The sequence below is a fragment of the Lissotriton vulgaris genome, chromosome 2_1, assembly GCF_964263255.1.
Source record: "Lissotriton vulgaris chromosome 2_1, aLisVul1.2, whole genome shotgun sequence".
In the NCBI taxonomy this organism is placed as follows: domain Eukaryota; kingdom Metazoa; phylum Chordata; class Amphibia; order Caudata; family Salamandridae; genus Lissotriton; species Lissotriton vulgaris.
Window position 1 is genome coordinate 854,367,258 of NC_141687.1, and position 19,627 is coordinate 854,386,884.

At 43.7% G+C, this 19,627-nt stretch overlaps 1 protein-coding gene across 1 annotated transcript in view; it reads left to right on the forward strand.

The window, feature by feature from the left end:
- Positions 1-19,627, forward strand: part of RBM44 (RNA binding motif protein 44) — a 1,989,784-nt gene that overhangs the window by 878,575 nt on the left and 1,091,582 nt on the right. Inside the window, exon 10 of the mRNA XM_086956335.1 lies at positions 3,009-3,185. Within this exon, the coding sequence (XP_086812461.1) occupies positions 3,009-3,185 (177 nt within the window). The remainder of the gene's footprint in view (positions 1-3,008; positions 3,186-19,627) is intronic.

Below are 19,627 nucleotides of genomic sequence, written 5' to 3' on the forward strand. Positions count from 1 at the left end.
GACGACACAGGTGAGTACTGCATGCGCTGTTTAAATGCGTGCAGTGAGCTCGTGGCATGTTTGAAAGAGATGGCCGTTTTAAATTGCGGTTGAACTGCCATAGGGAAGGCACGACTTATGGAGAATAACAATAAAATGTACTCACGGTTAATGACAAAATACACCGTCCTCTTTTCCTCACCATTACAAACATGGAGATTAATTTAAAAGAATGTTGGCAGACAACCACGGAGAGTTGTCATGCCCGAGGTTGTTGAAGACATTGACACGGGGAACTCTTCTCGCACTTTGCAGTCTGACACTCCTTATCTCGTGTGAATGATGCCAAGGCAGGTCAAAGCAGGCATGGATGGTGAGTCTGAGGCACAGGTGAATCGCAGTGTGAAAATGTTCTATGCCTCAGAAGCAAAGCCGGGTACTCACTTACCGTTAATGTGAAGAAGACATCAGGGTGGGAGGCAGGGTAACTTCTTAGGCAGCTGAGGCAAAAATGAGGTTACATGCGTCCAAAGGAAATCTGGATACTCATAAGCAGTAGCGTGCACACACATCAGGGTGGTAAGGGTTTACTGTGGATCTCTGGAGTAGCTGACTATGATGAGAAAGGAACTGGCATGCAGGCAGGAACTATAGACCGAAGCTGGGAAGCAGCAGGGTATGTTGAAAATGGCACTTTTGATGTTGAGGGCGACCAGTGACAGGTCACTGGCGGGGCTCATGGTGCCATAGAGATGAGCTGCTGAAGAATTTAAATCTTGAATGATGAGGTAGCTTGAAAGTTGACGCTCGGGGCATTTCCAAATCCTCGCCAATGTAATGAACAGAAATAAGTCCATTCTTTGTGATTGAAATGATGTAGTATTTATTCAAGAAGTACTCATGAAGAGAGCTCCACCAGGAGCGGTCTGCGTTCTGCTCAGCCCATTCAGCAACTGATCACATCCAACCAACATTCTAACATTCCACATTCTCTACACGTCACACATCCTGGCTGAGCAGTACACTACACTGTCTTTCTAATTAACTCCTCGTGGATGAACTCCCCTGAAGCCTGCTCACTAATTTATTTAATTCCATCCAAAAATATCTTTTATCGAAATGGTATTTTGCACTATATTCCTTTTATTCACAAAATCACTTTCTTGCTTCCAACAGCCGAAAGCCAGTCAACTAAGCGCCTCATGACACACGTGTGCTCATATGCGCTCTCTCTCTCCTTTCGATAAAGATGCTTTGTGCTTGCTACACATACGCCTTCTGAAAAAGTCCAACTTTCTCTAGAGAGGAAACTCAATGCTTGCGTAATGCGCAATGCTATGTCAACCTAAAATGTGACCATGTCGCATATACCATTTTGAGCTTTCCTGTTCTTTGAAAGATACCCATGCTTGTGCGAGTTCGGCCGGTTAGGTAAATTCTGATTTTCTTTAAAAATGAAAGTTGATACAGCTTAAGAATATTGTAGATACATTCTATATGTGAAATTACTCACAAAACTCCTTAAATCTTGTTTTCTCACCCATGCTTTAGCTCTAAATACTATCTACTCCAGTTCACTGAATTTTACTCCTAAATTGGTTCTAATTAACCCTATGTGGTGTTCCATTCCTATGTCATGACTTTGTGCTTTGGAATCTGTGAGGTCATGTAGAATGTGGGGTGGTTTTCCTTTCCTGAATAAATACCACTTTGGAACCTACTGCTTCGTGGACAATATTTCTACACCCTATTGTACATAATACAACAACTCACACACACAAGTCCATGTCAAATTAACCATAAACATCCTAACTGTAAACTTCCATACACACTGAATGCAATACACTTAGCTGCACGGAAGCAGCAAACAAAAAAAAGGAAGAAAATGGTGGACAGAGGCATTTGAGAGGACTTGAGTGTTCCGTTTATTGTGATGTCGTTCTAAAGTTCTGGTTCTGGAAACATTGAAGTGTTGCTTCTCAGAAGTGAATAAACGTTTATTCATAATGCTATCCTCCTGTATTGCCATACAATTACTGAGACACTTTGTTTACAAAAAGCTCAGAGGAGGCACTGCTGAGATTGAAACAATGTTCTTCTGTGAAGATTCCATATCTGACAAGATTATGGTCACCAGATTTACAACCCAGAAGGCTGGGGGTTATGATTCCTAATGTTAGACCAGCTGGTGTGTGATGGCGCTTTCTGAGGGTGATATTGTATGTTGTCTTGACTCAAAGTAATGGAAAACGTTCTTACATGAGGTAGAATTACCATTGTACTCTGAGGCTGAAAAACATTAAACAAGAGGAGCGGGCCACTGTAGAAGTGGGCATGCTGCCACAGGAGCTTCAAGACTTGTATCATAAATCTTCTGTAGGAAGTATTGTAACCTCCTGGAGAACAGAAGCTTTGTATTAGTTCTTTCTTGAAAAATGACAGTCAAATGAACTTTGAGACAGATTTTACCCTGATCGGTTCTCTTAATGTTTGATTAAATTCACAGTTCAGAAGGGGTGCACAGCTGGACCTGGTTTAATGTGTCTAGTTCGATCCCTAGAACAGTTTATCAGTCATGATTTATTGAGTTGTCTGATAAACTGTGTACATAATATTACTGTTAATTTTAATATTCTGGTATTCTTAGAGTGCTTGAGGAGAGGCTTTGTAATTCCTTTTCACTTCTGAACAAATTCAACCCCAGGTTTTACTGTCTATCATTTTAGGACCTGATCTATCCAAGCACCTTAATGCTATTTCGTATTTTGATTTGTAGAACCATTATTAGAATCTGAAAATAAAAAAGCATTCAGATGTAAGGAATAGACTAATAAGGTAGAGCTACAGGTGATTAAGGTATTATTTAAGCTTAAGATTTATGGTGAATGTATTCCAAAGCTTGAGTATTGCTCTCGATTTGATATCAAATTTCACAGGAAGCAGGTAGGTAAGTTTTTTTTAATGTAGTTATTAGAATATTAGAGCCACTAGTAGTTATTAAAACATGTATCTGTTTTTTGCTTTCATAGGAAAAAAGTGGTGTCCAGAGTTTCTGAAAGGCCTCACCCTTTTCGTTGCTGTGTGGGTGTTCTGGAGAGGGCTGTGAAAGCAGAGCTGCAGCTTCTGAAGACCTACCATTGGATGTGTCGAGACCGCTGCTGGCAAATGTACAAGCATGCAATGGAGGAGAGCGGTTCAATTAGAAGGCATGTGCAGACTTACATGAAAATAATCAGATTTTTATTTCATGCTATATTTGCACCTCTCAGATCTGAACATCCAAAAAATAGTGCCTATTTAGGCACACATGCATACTAGCTACGCTGCTTCCACAACCTGGCCCAGCTTGTCCATTGCTCTTTGCTACTCACCCATCCATCTTTGTCCCGGTGATCCCTACCCCTCCCCAGCCTATTCTGTTCTCTTTCTCGAGGACACGACAGCTTGAAAATGCTACTGGGCCATTTATTTTTATCTACAAGCTTCTGTGTTCTTTATTTAAAATTTTTTACTTTACTGTTCTTCAGTAGCCATCAGTCACGTTTAAACAGTAGAGCAACAAAAGCCGGAATTGCCACTACTGCTTGATACAGGCAACAAATATCGACCCATGCATCTCATCACATTGTGTCCACATCAGCCATTTTCATGTTTTTTTTTACTATCTCAAGCAGGCCACAGTGCGTGCATGTGTTGCAAGCAGTGCTCCAATTCAGACCAGCTTTGGCAAGGCCAGTATGCCAGTATTCACCTTTTAAAGGCAAAACCTAGTGGTTTTGCCAGTGCTTGTTGAACTAGACTTTGAACTTTGGGGAGTTCCTTGTTTGTTACAGAACACATATTGTGACTACAAACGCAGCAACATCTTCACAGCTTATGTTTTACTTCTACATCCTAGCTTTCTTCCAAGTTTAACAATTGATAACACACAGCACAAAACAGTGGATCCAGTGCCAACCTCTGAAGTATTTCACAACAGTTATTTGCACTTTGTAACATATATGCCTATGGATATCATAAACGGGCACATCCCCTGGGTGCAACCATGAAATGTTCCTCGGTCAGTCATCGTTTTTTTAGACCAGTATCCGACTTGATGTCTTTTCCTCAATCCTTTCTTTTTATGTCCCCTACTAAGCCTTGAGCGTGGTTAGGTTATGCTTTAAACTTTGATTTTTGAGTTTTTGCAGCAGCTGACCCGCCTAATCCTTTTAAACAACTTTTTTAATAATAAAATGTATTGGTTTTCCGAAATAACAGTGACCGACACAAGGGATCACTGACAAGCATCTGTGGTCAATGCAATTTGTGAAAACATTGGTGCTCTTTTGCACAACATACAACTGAGACCTTCCCAGTTCAATTAATCCAGCCCTGCAAGGTGGTCGTCTCCCGACAATCCCTTACAATCCAACTCCACCAGGTTCCTGTCCCCCACCATCATTCTCCTGTCTTGCCCCCGCTGCTGGGCTCCATTTTAATTCATCTGTAGTGTCCCCATTCCCTCCAGACTTTCCCATATTTGTGTGGCAGCCACAAGCCTTGTAAATGGGGCATTCAAGACTCCTACTGTGGTCCATGCCTCTCCTACACCTCTCTAAGGGCAGACTGTCCATACATTTCCAAGACTGCGTTATATCGTGCTTAGCTCGTGCCTAGCTCGTGCCAAGTCGAGCCATGGCAATGTTCTTTTATAACTGTCTCCGTCTCTGTCCACTGTAATATGAGGTAGTCAGTTTAGGGCCCCTAGGAAGGGTCCAACGCAGAACAGTCCCCAGACTGGTCAGAATCACAATCCAGAAAACCTCAAGGGCACTGCAATGCCATATAGTGTGCACAAAGTCTTGTCTCGGGGAAGAGCAGCGGTGGCAGTGCGGCAAGATAATTTCCCCCATTTTCCACAGCTGCTCTCTGGTGAAATAGGTGTGGTGGAAGGATTTCAGCTGAATCGGTCTGATTCTCATGGCTATTCCCGGCTCACTTGGGGATCCCAGTGCCTCCTGCCAGTCATTCTCCTCAAGTCGACCCAGGTTGGGTTCCCATGCCTCGTGCATTTATGGGATGGGGTCGGGTTGTTGATTAATAAGGATCTATAAATGTTTTTGAGGTGGTGGTCTCTAGAGGCTTCAAGCAGGATATTGGCTTCTAGAGGGCTACAATCAGGGACAATGTCATAAGGACATGTCAAAGTTGTAAGTACCTGTACAATTGCTATAGTGAAGGCTGAACTCTGTAAGTCAATGAAGGATTTTTATGGTTATTTATACCATCATCTCGCCCAAGGTAAACATCCTTATAAGATCCCAATGTTTGAAGACCTGCAGGCCCATCACCTGTCGAGTCAACCAAACGTTCCAAAGAGGCATTTAGCCTACCCAAAAGCTTTAGTACTGCTTCTGTGGTGGTTAGGAGAGGGAGCACATTCACGCCCCCATAAAACAAGTGTGAGATCTGGGTGCCCACATGGCCCAACTTTCAGAGGTATATGATAAGTAGTTAAATCTTTCTTTTAAACCCCTACATGCTTCCAATGATGAGGTGGGAGGCTCTATAGTGTGAAACTTCGCAATGTCCTCTTCAAATGTGGATTTAAAGCATTTGGACAATTAGATTAGTTGAATCTGATTATTCCACAGAAAGCCCCTCAATGGGGCATCAATCCTAGTGGAAATAGGGTTGAGGGAATGGAAAGTTCTGTAGTTGGTAGAGAAGGCGTGACAAAGTCACCATCTTTAAAACTACAGATGAATGAGCGGGTAAGTGTAGACCAGAACTCGACTTCCTTGAGCACCCTTCTAGTTTGGGGTCCAGGTTAGCCGATCAGGCTCTGAGGGTCCTTATAGATATACATCTCCAGATGTTTAAAACCATCAGTTGGAACTCTGTCTCTTGCCCACGTTGTAGGGGATAAGGATTGTCATTGTGTATATTGATGACTTTGCTGTGTTGATTTTGAGACCTATAAAAGAACAGAAAAAGAGCAGAATCTGGAGGACTGAGGACGCGACCGTTCCGGGTCGGTCAAGAAAACGAGAACGTCATCTGCATATACACTATCCACAATGCCTGGCATCCACTTAAACCCCTTCACGTGAGCATCAATCTAAATCCATGCTGCTAGTGGCTCTGTGGTGAGGACAAAAAGGGTTCCAGGGATAAGGGGCAACCCTATCAGGTGCCACGTTGGAAAAGAAGCTTGTGAGAGACATTGTGGCCAATTCTGATCCTCAATGGTAAAGCAGTGTTTAGCAATTTGACACAACCAATATATTGTGTCTAGAAGTTCATTCTGGCAAGCAGGAAGAACACGTTTTCCAAGTTCAGAGTCAAAAGTCCTGTAGAAGTGTATTAGCAAGAGGGCCTGCACTTCAGGTAGTAGATCTGATAGAGCTCATATAGACTCATCTAATGTTGTCTGGTGGCACAGTGAGCCATGAAGCCGCCTGGTCTTGATGCACCAGTGTGCTCACCTTTCGCAGCAGTCAGTTTACAGGGTATTCACCCATTCTTTACTTCCATGTTGCGGATGGAGATGGTCTATAGGACACTCAGTGGAGACTATAGGACACTCAGTGGGTCACAGGCAGACCTGGATTTGGAATTACTACGATAGCTGTGCTACGCAGATTGAGAGGGAGCTCTCCAACTACCAGTACCACCAAGAAAGAGTGGAGCCCCCAGACACAACAAAAAAGCTTTGTAGTATTCCACTGGAAAGTCTTTGGGGCTCAGGTTCTTACTCTGCTGCAACTGGGCCAGTGTCTCCCCCAGCTCCTCAACAGCCTTAAGAGTGATCTTATCTGTCCGTCAATTGCTTGACAGGGAAGTCAGCTATAAAGCTGGGTAAGACAGTAGGCTCCAGTGCTACAGCCTCTAAGTACGGGCCCTTCTAAAATGTTGCAAATCTGTCCGCTATGGTATATTCTGTGGAAAAAGCCATCAGAAGCTATGCAATATTCCCATTCTTTTAAGTGTTAAAGCATAGCCAGTGCAGGGTTTTACTTATTTTATCCCCCTTTTGTTATATGCAGCTCTCTGTAGGCAACCAGGCAGTGCAGCCCACCAATATTTGTCAAAGGATAGGCTGTAAGTAGAGCAAAACTCAAAGAAGGGCTGGGTCTGGTGTTGAGTGGTACTCAGGCTATGCGTCTCCATATCATGTGGAGTTCATGCAGCTTTATTCTTTTCAACGCTGTTGAGTGACTGAGTAGTCCCCCCGCGTCCCCCCTCTCCTCCCCTCAGGATGACTTTAAATACCTCCCAGAGTATCCCCAGGGAAGTAACATTCCACTGTTAGCTGGATTGACAAGTACCCATGCACTTGGCACAAGTAATGATTCAATAGGCCACACTTGTGGATGTGGGCCTCCTGCACTACATGGAATTTGGCATTGGGCATTAGAAAGGGGTCAAGTCAGGAGAAGACCCTGAGCTGTGGAGTAAAATGTGTAAGCCATTTCCAGAGGATATGGGCGACACCATTCATTTGTGAGGCCAATTTGTCCCAGGACTGTGGCCAGGTTGCGTAGGGCAGGTGTGGCCACTTGGGTTAGGCCGGTATCTTACTTGTGACATGTTGACGACTGTCAAAAGGTAGGATACTGCTAGCATGGTTCCCCCCCCACTTCTTGCCTGGTGTCAGTGTGTTTTTTACTTCGTTTGACTGGAATCCTGGTAACCAGGACCCCAGTCACTGTGCTTTCTCCCTAAACAGACTATGGTAAGTACTCTTGCACATCCACAATTGGTTACTGGTGTACCCCTATAAGGTCTTAGTACATGGTCCTAAGGGACTCGGAGCATAGGTACACCAGGGGATTTCCTTGGGCTGCAGCATGTATTGTGCCACCCAATTGAGTCCACTCAAACTGTGATTACACACTTGCCATTGCAGCCTGTGTGTGTTGGTGCTTGCACGTCTCACAACAGATATAAGTTTTCTTATATCTGAGGTCACTGGACCTAAGACCTATAAGTCACCCCTATGGCAGACTCTTCATTCTTGAGGGCAGGGTGCTTAGTTGTAAGAGAGAGCGCCCCTGCATGAACAGGACACCCCTAACACATCCCGGAGTTGATTCTCCAGGCTTTAAGTGTGGTCAGTCATTTTAAAGCATATATGGGAACTCATCCCTGGAAACTGGCATTTATCCCTCCATTTGGAAAAAGGCATGTGTCCAGCCAATCCTCATGAAAGAGGACGCAGTTCCGGCAGAACTAAAATAAATTAGGCCCATCTCCCTCCTGCCAGCATCAACCAAGATCCTTGAGAAGGAAGGACAGAAACAGCTATCTGAATTCCTAGAGTCCAACAAACTACTCCATGACTCCCAGTCGGGCTTAATGTCGGGAAACAGCACAGAGACAGCTTTGCTTGAAGTAGCAGAGACAATACAGGAGACCATGGACAAGGGTAGCTGTGCAATGCTAGTGCTGCAGGACCTGTCCGCAGCGTTTGATACAGTGTCACATAAGATCCTCTTGGACAGGCTCAGACGACTGGGATGGATGGGGACCATTTTAGCCTGGTTTGGCTCTTTTCATGAGGACCAGTCCCAGGAAAATACTTCTTCACCCCCATATCTCATCCCACGCCCACTGATTTACAGTGTCTCTCAGGGCTCGGCCCTGAGTCCGACTCTTTTTTATATCTACCTCGCTCCTCTTGCCCCACTAGTATAAAAGCACAGTCTTTCCTGAACTGGAAACAAGCATCCTGGGACCGGTTTCTGGCTAATCAGCCAGGCTAGCTTGAATCCAGTGACAAAGCGAGCAAGGGACCCACGTCTGGGCATACCCTACCAACTTAGGGTGAACAAAGCAAAACCAAAGAGGAAGGTAATACAATAGGTTATCCGGTCGCAGAGAGGTGTGATTACCTCCCAGACAGAACTATTGGTCTGGGGTGGGGGCTCTTGCAGCGCCACCAGACTGCTTTGAAGGGCACATTTGGTGCCCTCCTTCCATTCTCCAATTGGAGCCAGTTCAGGGATCTATTGGCTCCCACTCTGGCACGGAACTGGACAAAGGATATAAATGTGGTGTTGTCCACATTTAAATAAAGAGAATAACTTTAGAGTGGATTCAAGCAGATAGGTTTATTAAACCTCAGCCACAAACTGCTACTGGTCAACTGACCAGAACCTACGTGAACATTCTCATAGTGAGCAATCCACAGTGGAATCGGAATGAACATACATTCCATGTTCCCTACAACATGGCGAAAGTACAATAATATAAATCACATCATTACATATCTCCCATCTTAACAGAAAAACAAAAAGATGGATAGTTGAAAATGACAACAAGAAGAACAATCAACCATACATAAAAATGAGAGAACCAAAAAAAATTAAATGATTGGTTTTCAACATCAAAATAATTTTGACAACACATTTTAGATTTCACAATTACCACCGACTCTTATTCCAAATCCTTCCATCTTTTGTTTTAACAGCATTCTTAAACTTTTACTACAGGTCTAACATCAGTATACTTTGACCAAGATTTGCGCCCAACCAGTGCTTTTATTTTAACTAAGTCACCTATCTTGACCTCATGAAATTGAACACATTTCTTGTCATCAAAATACTTTTTCCTGGAAACTTGCTTTCTCAACTCCCTTTCTCTCCATTCACCAATACGGTTATCTACAAGCCCTTTATTCAATTTCATCCACCCAGGATACCACATGGTATTGCAAATTCTGCCTTTAAATAACTCAAATGGAGATTTCTCAGTAGTGGAATGGGGAAAACACCGATAAGCAACTATCCTCTCCTTAAGGGCCACCTTCCAATCCAACCCATTTGCCCTTGCTAGCTGAATACATCCTTTTAGTGTTTTGTTTACTCTCTCCACAGCTCCTTTAGTTTCAGGATGATACAATGAAGATCTTTTATGAGTCACCCCACATTTACTCAAACATTCAAAAACACTAGAACAAAATTGTGGTCCGTTGTCAGACAAGATACTATTTGGAAAACTTTCCCTCTTGAACACATCCTCCAAGAACTTGATCACAGTCAGAAGTTATATCCCTGACTGCACACACCTCTATCCATCTAGAGTATAAATCAATGACAACTATCAAATATGGAGTATCGGACACTCCACTAAGTGGACCTAAAATATCTATGGCAATCGCATTCCAAGGATGATTAGGTAAATTCCTACAAATCATAGGCATTTGTTTAGTCTTAAGAATTTTGTCACTGGCGCTACATTCCACACACTCTCCAACCATTCCTTCTATCTCCAAATCCATCCCTGGCCACCAGAATTGAGTTCGCATCATCTCTATAGTTTTAACAATTCCTAAGTGACCAGAGTGTGCATGCATCAACAATCTTTTCCTAATCCCTGCAGGAGGCACCCGCTTCATGCCACGTGTTAACATACCATCAGAAATTGATAACTCCTCACTAACAAGAGCCCAAGGTTTTTCCAAACGTTTGTTTTCTCTCAACAAACTCATCACCTTGATTAATTCCTCATCCTTCTCCAGTTCTTTTTTTCATTCATTCTCCTCAACAGCACCTTCTGTGACCTCACACACATTGATAAGATCTTCAACCTCCAACAAATCCTCGTCACTTACAGCTTCCTTACTTACCAATCTTGACAAGCAATCTGCGGATTTATTAGTAACACCAAGAATGTAATGCAGATCAAAGTCAAATTCCTGCAACAAAATGATCCATCTCCTGATCCTAGAAGATATGGTATCTAAACCTTTCTTCGAAAAAAACTTCCTTTAATGGTTTGTGATCAGACATGACAGAAACCTTAGTTCTCCAAATCAAATTCTTAAACTTCCTCAGCGCCCAAAAAATTGCCAACGATTCTTTCTCTATTAGAGTAATTTACCTCCGGCCCTCTAAGACATCTTGACGCACAAGCAATCAGAGATTCCTTACCATCTTTACTTTGAACTAAAACAGCTCCAAGACCTTTGTCACTCCCATCAGTAAAAACGTAAGTTGGTAAACCAGGAACGAATGCATATAGACACGGAGCTTTTTTTAACTCTTCCTTTATATCAACAAACTCTTACATTCACTAGACCACTCAAAAACCACACGCTTCGCAGTAAGTCTGCTCAAATTTTTAGTCTTGTCCACGAAATGCATAATAAAATTTCCATAAAATTCAACCATTCCAAGGAATGAAAGAAGCTCTTCCTTATTAACTGGCTCAGCCATTTTGTCAATGGAATCAACTAATTCACCCTTAGGAAAAACACCTTCACTTTTAATGCAATACCCAAGATAATTCACTTCCTCCATACCAAATTTACACTTTTCCCTCTTGAGTGACAATCCTGCTATTCAATCGTTCCAAAACAGCACACACACGTCCATTGTGTTCAAAAACATCATTACCATAAATCAACAAATCATCTTGATAACATTTTACACCCAGAAGACTTTCAGAATTCTTGACATGATGCGTTGAAATACAGAAGCTGCCGAAATGAGCCCAAAAGGCATTCTTTTAAATTTAAATGTGCCCATTGGTGTAATAAAAGCTGTTAACTCCTGAGAAGCTGCATCTAACTCTACCTGATAGTAAGCAGAAGCCAAATCTAAGGTAATAAAAATATTTCGCTCCATCCAAAGTTCCCACAATTTCATCAATGTTTGGCAAGGGAAATCTGTCCACAACTACCTTATTCAAAGCGCGTAAATCTATGCATAAACGAATCTCACCAGATTGTTTCTTAGCTATCACAACGGGTGCTAACCATTCTGTGGCTTCCACAGGTTCAGTAATCTGATTTTCAACAAGCTTATCAATTTCCTTCTGCACACTTTCCTGTTCACCCAAAGCAATTCTCCTTACTTTTGCTACAACTGGAATTGCATTCTTTTTTAACTTAATACGGTGTTTGTAACCATGTAAACATCCTAAACTTTCATTAAAAACATTAGGAAATGTATTTGCAAACAAGGAAGACATATCCACTTTCTGTATTTGTACCTGAGGTGACGCATTGGGATTAAGTTTAACTCCTAGATCGCGTTGATGTTGCCAACCTAGTAGTGCATCGCCCTGTTTTGCCACATAAACTTTACCTGGAATAATGCGACTACCCAAATCAATGGTTGCCACAAAGTAACCCAACATCTTAATAGGTTTCCTGCCATAACCCAAAGGAGAAATATCACTTCTTAAAAGTTTAACATTATTTTGAAAATATTGATGAAACAACCTTTCATCAATCATAGTAATTTGTTAAGCAAGAGTCAAATTTGAAATCAATTGATGCATTATCAACTCTTACAGAATGTGAAGGATGTTTCAAAAGATTTCCATTTACTTGAAAAGTCACAGTTTTAACCTGAGGTTGAGACCATCTTCTACTAGACCACTCCCTTTTATTCGTTTTGGTCCTACAACACTTCGAGAAATGCCCCCTCCTTCCACAAGTATTGCACGTAGATTTCAATGCAGCACAATTAGGAGAACTGGCCAAATGACCAAAATTCCCACATCTATAACAAGAAAACTCATTGTAAAAATTAGTAACATTTGTACAAGCGCTATTCGACAATATCATTTTTTTATTGTAACTTTGTCATCTTTTTTTACTTAACATATAACTTCCTCAACTTTAGATACACTCTTTGTTTCTGAATCTGTGGTCTTCTCTTTTTCTCCTTTCAGTTCTTCTACACATTTCGTCATGTGCTCAACTTGCTTCGCAATAACTAATACTTCCTCCAAAGGGGGCTCCTCTTTTAACCAAAGTTCTTTTCTTATGCTGTCATGTGCACATTTTAAAACAAATTCGTCTCTTATCCTTTCATCCAAAGTTTGTCCAAATTTGCACGAAGAGGCTAGCTTCCTTAATGCTGAGACAGTCTTCCACTGTTTCATCTTTCTTTTGACCTCGCATTCCAAAATGATATCTTTCCATTATTGTGCTTAGTCTGGGAAGATAATGTCAATCTAACTGTTCAATTGCTATTTCATATTCATTTAAGTTTCTTTGCTCAGACACACTTAGTTCCGTCAAGTGTTTCAAAACATCTTGACCTTCTCCTCCCAAACAATGCAGCAATAAAGAATGTTTCCTTTCTGCATTTAAATTTGTTCCACACACCCTTGCATAGTTAGAAAATATTTTCTTCCATTTCTGCCACTTAACATTAGGCTCACCTGGGCTCGTCAAGAAAAATGCAGGTTGAGTAACATTTTGCATTTATTTTTATATCAGATCTTACCCAGAGTAACTAAATTTAATTTTGTTTTGTACTACTAAAAATAAATTTTCCTTACTTATCCTATTTTTTTTTACACCTTTTATAGTAACAGTTTCAATAAAAATGCGTATTTAATTTCTAAAAACAACCTCCTTTTTAAAATAAGATAATAACTTTTCATCAGAGCAAGAGACTATGTTTCTTTATTGGCCTGTATGTCCTTATCTACAGCTTTGTCATTCAATTACGATGCGTCACACTGCATCCCTTTTAATAAAAAAAATAAGAATGTCCTTCTTATGGTGTAACAAAGACGATGATGTAGAAGTTTTCCAACAAATCACAACGCAATCCTTAACGTTCCTTTATAAGCTAAGAATGCTCCATTCTTTCCAAATAGAGTTCTGACTACGTTGCGCGCCTCCTATGTCAGTGAAACGCATGTAATCTCTGCTTAATGACGTACGGCAGACAAGCTGGAACGCAGCGTGAGTTACAGTTACGTCCTTGACACGCACCACGCTTTACGAAGATCAGCCAAGATGGAACGCAGCGTAAGGTACAGTGACGTCTTTGACACGCACAACGCTTTACGAAAATCGGCTCCGATCTTATTTTAACGAAGTCTTGTAATGCTCCTTAAAAGCCTCCCACCGTACTCCTCACCAGTTTTTCCGATGAATTTCAAACTCCGCACACCTACTGCCGCTGGGAAAACATCGCTTCACATTCAAAGAATCTGCCGCTGGAGGAGTGGTAAAATAAAACAAGCCAGACTATGTGTTGAGGTAATTCTTCTCCTGATCGTCGCCAAATAAATGTGGTTTTGTCCGCATTTAAATAAAGAGAATAACTTTAGAGTAGATTCAAGCAGATAGGTTTATTAAACCTCAGCCACAAACTGCTACTGGTCAACTGACCAGAACCTACGTGAACATTCTCATAGTGAGCAATCCACAGTGGAATCTGAATAAACATACATTCCATGTTCCCTACAACATGGCGAAAGTACAATAATAATATAAATCACATCATTACAATAGGTGTATCCTCTCCTCTTTCCAGCTCCTCCTTTGGGAGAGACCCATAGTCATTCAAACCCTTTCCCTCGGGTACTTGCAGGCTTACCTGTGGGTGGCTCTTCAGACTCTTTGGGATAACTCTCAAGCCTGAATCTCTTCAGCTGTCTGGACACTTGGAATTCGCCTGGAATCAAGACTGCTTCAATGAAGACTCTTGCTACTCCTGGTCTTGCTGTTCTGCAAGTCTTCTCTGTTGGCTGTGTCTATGCTTCTTCCAGGATCTTCAGTAGACCAGTGGGCATCAAGACACCCAAAGTAATCTTCCTTGTAGATAAGGAGTCTCTTCCCTGAATCTGCAGGCACTGGAACGAAGCTGGCCGGTCTATTGGTCCTGATGTCCCACAGACTTTGAAAAAGGCGCTGCAACACAGGTGTTGGTTCTGAAACTCCCTCGAGGCCTGATCTGAAAATTTGAGGCCAGTAAACCTCATCGGGACTGCTAGGACCGAACCCCTGTGCACTGCATTGATTTGCTGTTGCCAAGGCTTGTTGGCTCTGCACTCCAGAGATCATGGGGCTACAAGAAGCTCTAGCATCTCTTCCTGTCAAGTACAAGACCTCACCACATCCTCTGCACCGTGGGCCTTCCTTCTTGTAAGCGGCTCGAGATCCTCTTACGATTCCTGTGCCTTTGGCCTGTGGGCCCTCCTGAGGGTCTTTTCCTGCCTCAGTGGTCTCCCCCGCTTGCTCAGGTCTGTTCTGACTCTCCTGCTTGTGATGAGTGCATTGAACCTTGCTGGTCCCACCGTTGCTCCTTCTTCGCTCTCCATCCCAGTTGGAGCTACCAAAGTTTGTTTGTGTTCCCGCTGGACACCGACCCACTGGTCCTCGACTTCCAACATGGAATAGCTCATGCATGGCTCCAGGTCTTTCTCAGCTTTGCCTGGTCCGGCATCAGTAGGCATTACTCTGCCGTGCCTCCTGGTCTTCTCCGAGTGGCGTAGACTCTGTCCCTTCTGCTTACAGGTTCTCCTCTTCAAGAATACACCCTTTGATTCCACCGGACTCTTGCACATACTTCTCCAGTGATATCTTCTCCGAAGTTCTCCATTGATGTCTACTGTGGTTTTCAACATTACTTTACACCTATGTACCCGGCTTCCCTGTTGTAGGTACCCAGGTTCCTGGGGTATCCGCGGGTGGGGTGACTCTCCAACTTTGTCTTCTAATGGGTTTTTTCAGGGTCCACTGGGACGGACTCTCTTCTTAAAAACTGCAACTGCTACTTACCCGTTGACTTTTTCGGGACTCGAAGCTGTGTTTCTACTCTGCACACAGTCTCCGTGAGGTTCCTGGGTACTTACCTTGGTTGGTTCCTTGGGTCCCCAGCACCTCTGTGTCTCTTGGTCCAAGTCCTGACTTCGGTAGCAGTTCACATTCCACTTTTTTAGTATATGGTTTGGTCTTCCCCTGGAGACCACTGTATTTGGTGCTACTTACCTTAATGCAGTTGAAGTATTGTGTATCCCCGGGTAGGAGCTGTACCAATGTGTTATTGAATGTTGTGTAATAAATAGATATATTATTATACATAGACTATGTGCTTCTTTTTGATTTAACCTACACTACATGATTACACTGATGAAACCAGCTTCTTAATACTCCTTCAAGATAAGCCTCAAGGCTGCTCTCCACAGCTGCCACTTTGAGAGATTTCTATGGTTATCAAAGACCACTAAAATCACCAAAAGGGTTGCCTTGATTAGTGCAAGGTGCATCACTTAAATAAGTGTGCACCATATACTAAGCCAGCCACCTACAACGACAATGTCCAGATCCCCACCTTGTACCTAGGAGCTCGCAGAGAGTCTCAGAAGGCGGTCGCTAAGGAGCTTAAAGTATAAGGACAATGGACGAAGGAATAGATGCACATCGGGGAGATTGGTTTTCCCCCTGCAGGAGCTCAGTGACAGTAAAATATCTTCTTAACTTGTGACACGTTTGCGTGACTTGGAAGGAGACATGCGTGTGAAGCAAATAGGCCACCTCACGGGCACCCCTGGTAAACCCTACGTGAAACACCTGTGAACCACCCCCAGGCTGGAAAGGTACAATCCGATGGAGACATCTAGCAAAACCCTTGTATGCCTGTAGGTGGTGTCGGTCGGCTCTGCTTGGCATCGTCTGCGTTGTCCGCACCAGAAGTTAATGTCCGCGTCACTTATATAGGCGCAATCTCAGTATGCTGATGTCTGTTGTTTTCTTTTTTCCACACCAGCTAGCGCAGATCTGTGAAGAGAGCCACCCTCTGAAATTTTTTTGACAGGCTTTTCTTAATATTTTCTCAAATGTTTGATGTGTAGGTATTTTCCTCTGTCGAAGAAGACTTCCGGATTCAAACCAAGCGGCGCCTGTTATCGTGCCACGTCGGTGACTGAGACACACTTATTTGGTTTTTGGTGCCTGAAGAGTGATCACGACTCTGAGTCCTGCTCCGACTACCGGGCCTTGGCTCTGAAGGCTTTGAGGGAGGTGTCCCTAAAGCTACTTGTGGCCCAGCGTTTGACTCCACACCATTCACCCTGGACTTCTGGTTCCTGCACATCTTGTGGCAAACAGTTGTGCAGGTGCTGCCACTGGTCTCGAAGGAGGCCCGGGTGTGGGAGGCTGTTTTAGTATGTGGTGGAAACTCCTTAAAGTGAAGCACCTTGCACTAATCCAGGCAACCCTTATGGTGTTTTAAGTGGTCTTTGCTAACCTTTGAAAGCTTTCAAAGTGGTAGCTGTAGTGCGCATCCTTCAGGCTCATCTTGAAGGAGTGTAAAGAGGCTTAATGTACCACATTTACTCATTAGTGTAGATTAGATGAAAAAGAACCACACAGTCTGTACGAAAAATCTGTCTATTTATTACACAACAATCACTAACACATTGGTTTAACTCCAAGTTGGAGATACTAACAATAAACATGAAAATACTTCAAAGAAATCAGGTAAGTACTACAAATATACACTGGTCTCCAGGGTAAGACCAAACCATATACTAAAGAAGTGGAATGCAAACTGCAAAGAAAAGCAGTACTTGGACCAATGAATTCAGAGGAGCTGGGAGAACAAGAAACCACCCAAGGTAAGTAACCAGGAATCCCCCAGAGGCTGTGTGCAGAGTTGAAACACAGCCACATGCCCAATTGAAGTAAATGGAGAAGTCACAGTTGCAGTTTTAAACAAAAAGGACCCAGGACCCTTCCCTGAGGACCCTGAAGAAATACTTTTGAGGTCGGACGGATGGAGAGCCACCCTACCCATGGATGTCCCATGAACCAGGTTACCTGTACCAGGGAAGCCGGGTTTATAGGGGTTACGTGACGTCAGAGCCTCTGATAGACGACAATGGAAGTCTTGGAAAGAAATGCCCCTGGAGAAGTCTCTGAAGCTGTCTGAGGGAATCCAAAGGTGTATTCCTGAAGAGGAGAACCTGCAAGCAGAGGAGACAGTCTATGCCTCTTGGAGGTGACAATGAGGCACAGACGCACTATGCCCACCCTTGGCAGGGAGCTCAGGAGAGTTTATGGGGATCTTGTTGCTGCAGCTGTGGGGACCAGGCAACACTGAGGAAGACCAGGAGCCGTACCCGATCTGTCCCACATCGAATGTTGGTGTCTAGGTGGTCAGTGTCCGGCAGGAGCACCAGCAAATCTTGGTAGCCACAACTGGCGTAGAAGATTACAAAATGCAATCGTTAGGACCATCAAGGTCCAAGGGACTCGCCAAATGCAGGAGAGTCCGAGCAGGCAGGTGAGCCCACCAAAGCAGAAGACCTTTGAGAAGACGCACAGGCCAAAGGCACAGGAGTCGTAAGAGGACCTCACTCAGCTTCTCAAAGATGGAGGCCATGTGTCTATGGACATGGCTGGAACAACAGGGCATTTCCCTGGTGGTTCAACACCTGGCAGGTTCTCTGAATGCCAGGGTGGGTTAACTCACAGTTGATGACTAGTGGATCAAGAATAGAGTCTCCATCCGGAGGTGGCGCGAGGTCTTTTGGAGGTTTACATCCACTGAGAATGCACAAGGTCAGCAGGTTTGCGCTCTGGAGTTTCCAAGGCGTTGCTTGCTTGGCAGCGCTTTTTGTCTCGAGTGGAGCTCAGATCTCCTGTTCGCTTTTCCGCCAATCCCACTCCTGTCCAGAGTGCTCAAGAAGATCAGGAACGACCGGGTCCAAGTCATTCTTGTGGCTACAAACTGAGCATTGAGTGTCTCGTATCCCAACATTGGACAGCTCATGCATGGCTCCTGGTCTTTCTCAGCGTTGCCTGGTCCTCACAGCTGCAGCCACAAGGTCTCCATCAACACTTCGGAACCATCCCGCATAGGTAGTCATTGCTCTGCCGTGCCTCCTGGTCACCTCCGAGTGATGTAGACTCTGTCCCCACTGCTTACAGGTTCTCCTCTTCAAGAATTCACCCTTAGATTCCACTGGATTCTTGCACAGTCTTCTCCAGCGGCATCTTCTCCGAAGTCCTTCATTGTTGTCTACGGTGGTTTCCGGCATCACTTCACACCTTTGTACCTGGCTTCCCTGGTGTAGGTATCTTGGTTCCGGCTTCCCTGGTGTAGGTATCCTTTTCCCGATGATGACCGATTCTCCAGTCAGGCTGCCCCGTTGTGGAGGATCTTCTGTTGCAGCAGCAGGGGAGGGTCCTCCAGCCGAACTTGTCAACTCTACGCCATCTTGCATGGAGATTGAGTGGCAGTAGTTGGCAGCATTCAACCTTCCTTCCGAAGTCTGTGATGTGGTATTGACAGCCTTCTTGTGGATGCCAGACCAACCCTCTTTATTTAAATCCCCTATTTTAAAGAGTTTTTTTAAGGGGCTTGTACATATGTTCTCACCTGCCCCATTCATCATGCCTCAGTGGGACGTTAAATTTGTTCTCACCTTCCTGATGTGCACTCCTTTGGAACTTCTGCTCAACTGCCCGCTCCGGCTGCTTTCCATCAAAACAAACTTTTTTGTTTAAAGTATTTTATTAGAAAGGTACAGCTGCATATGGAAAGCAATTTACAAATATGCAATGGTTACTGCGAGAGGCAACCCAAGATCAAAAATTCTAATGTCCCAGCTCTGAGGTTGCTCCAATGTCCTGCCTCTCGCACGGAGGCGTACACAAGGGAAGAAAAAAGAGAAAAAAGCATTGCCCTGCGGGCTTGTACCTATATTAAGTAAACATCCCCCAACAAACTTCCCCCCCCCCCGCCCTCCCTGTCCAGTGCTGTATATCATGAAAGCAATCTGTCATCCTTCATCCTTCCGACCCTGTTCTTGCCTGTGGGTCCATGGTTATCCCCCCCTGAATGAAACAATGCCTCATGAAGGGGGCGTAAGCCTCAGCAGTCTGAGGTACCTCGGGCATGTG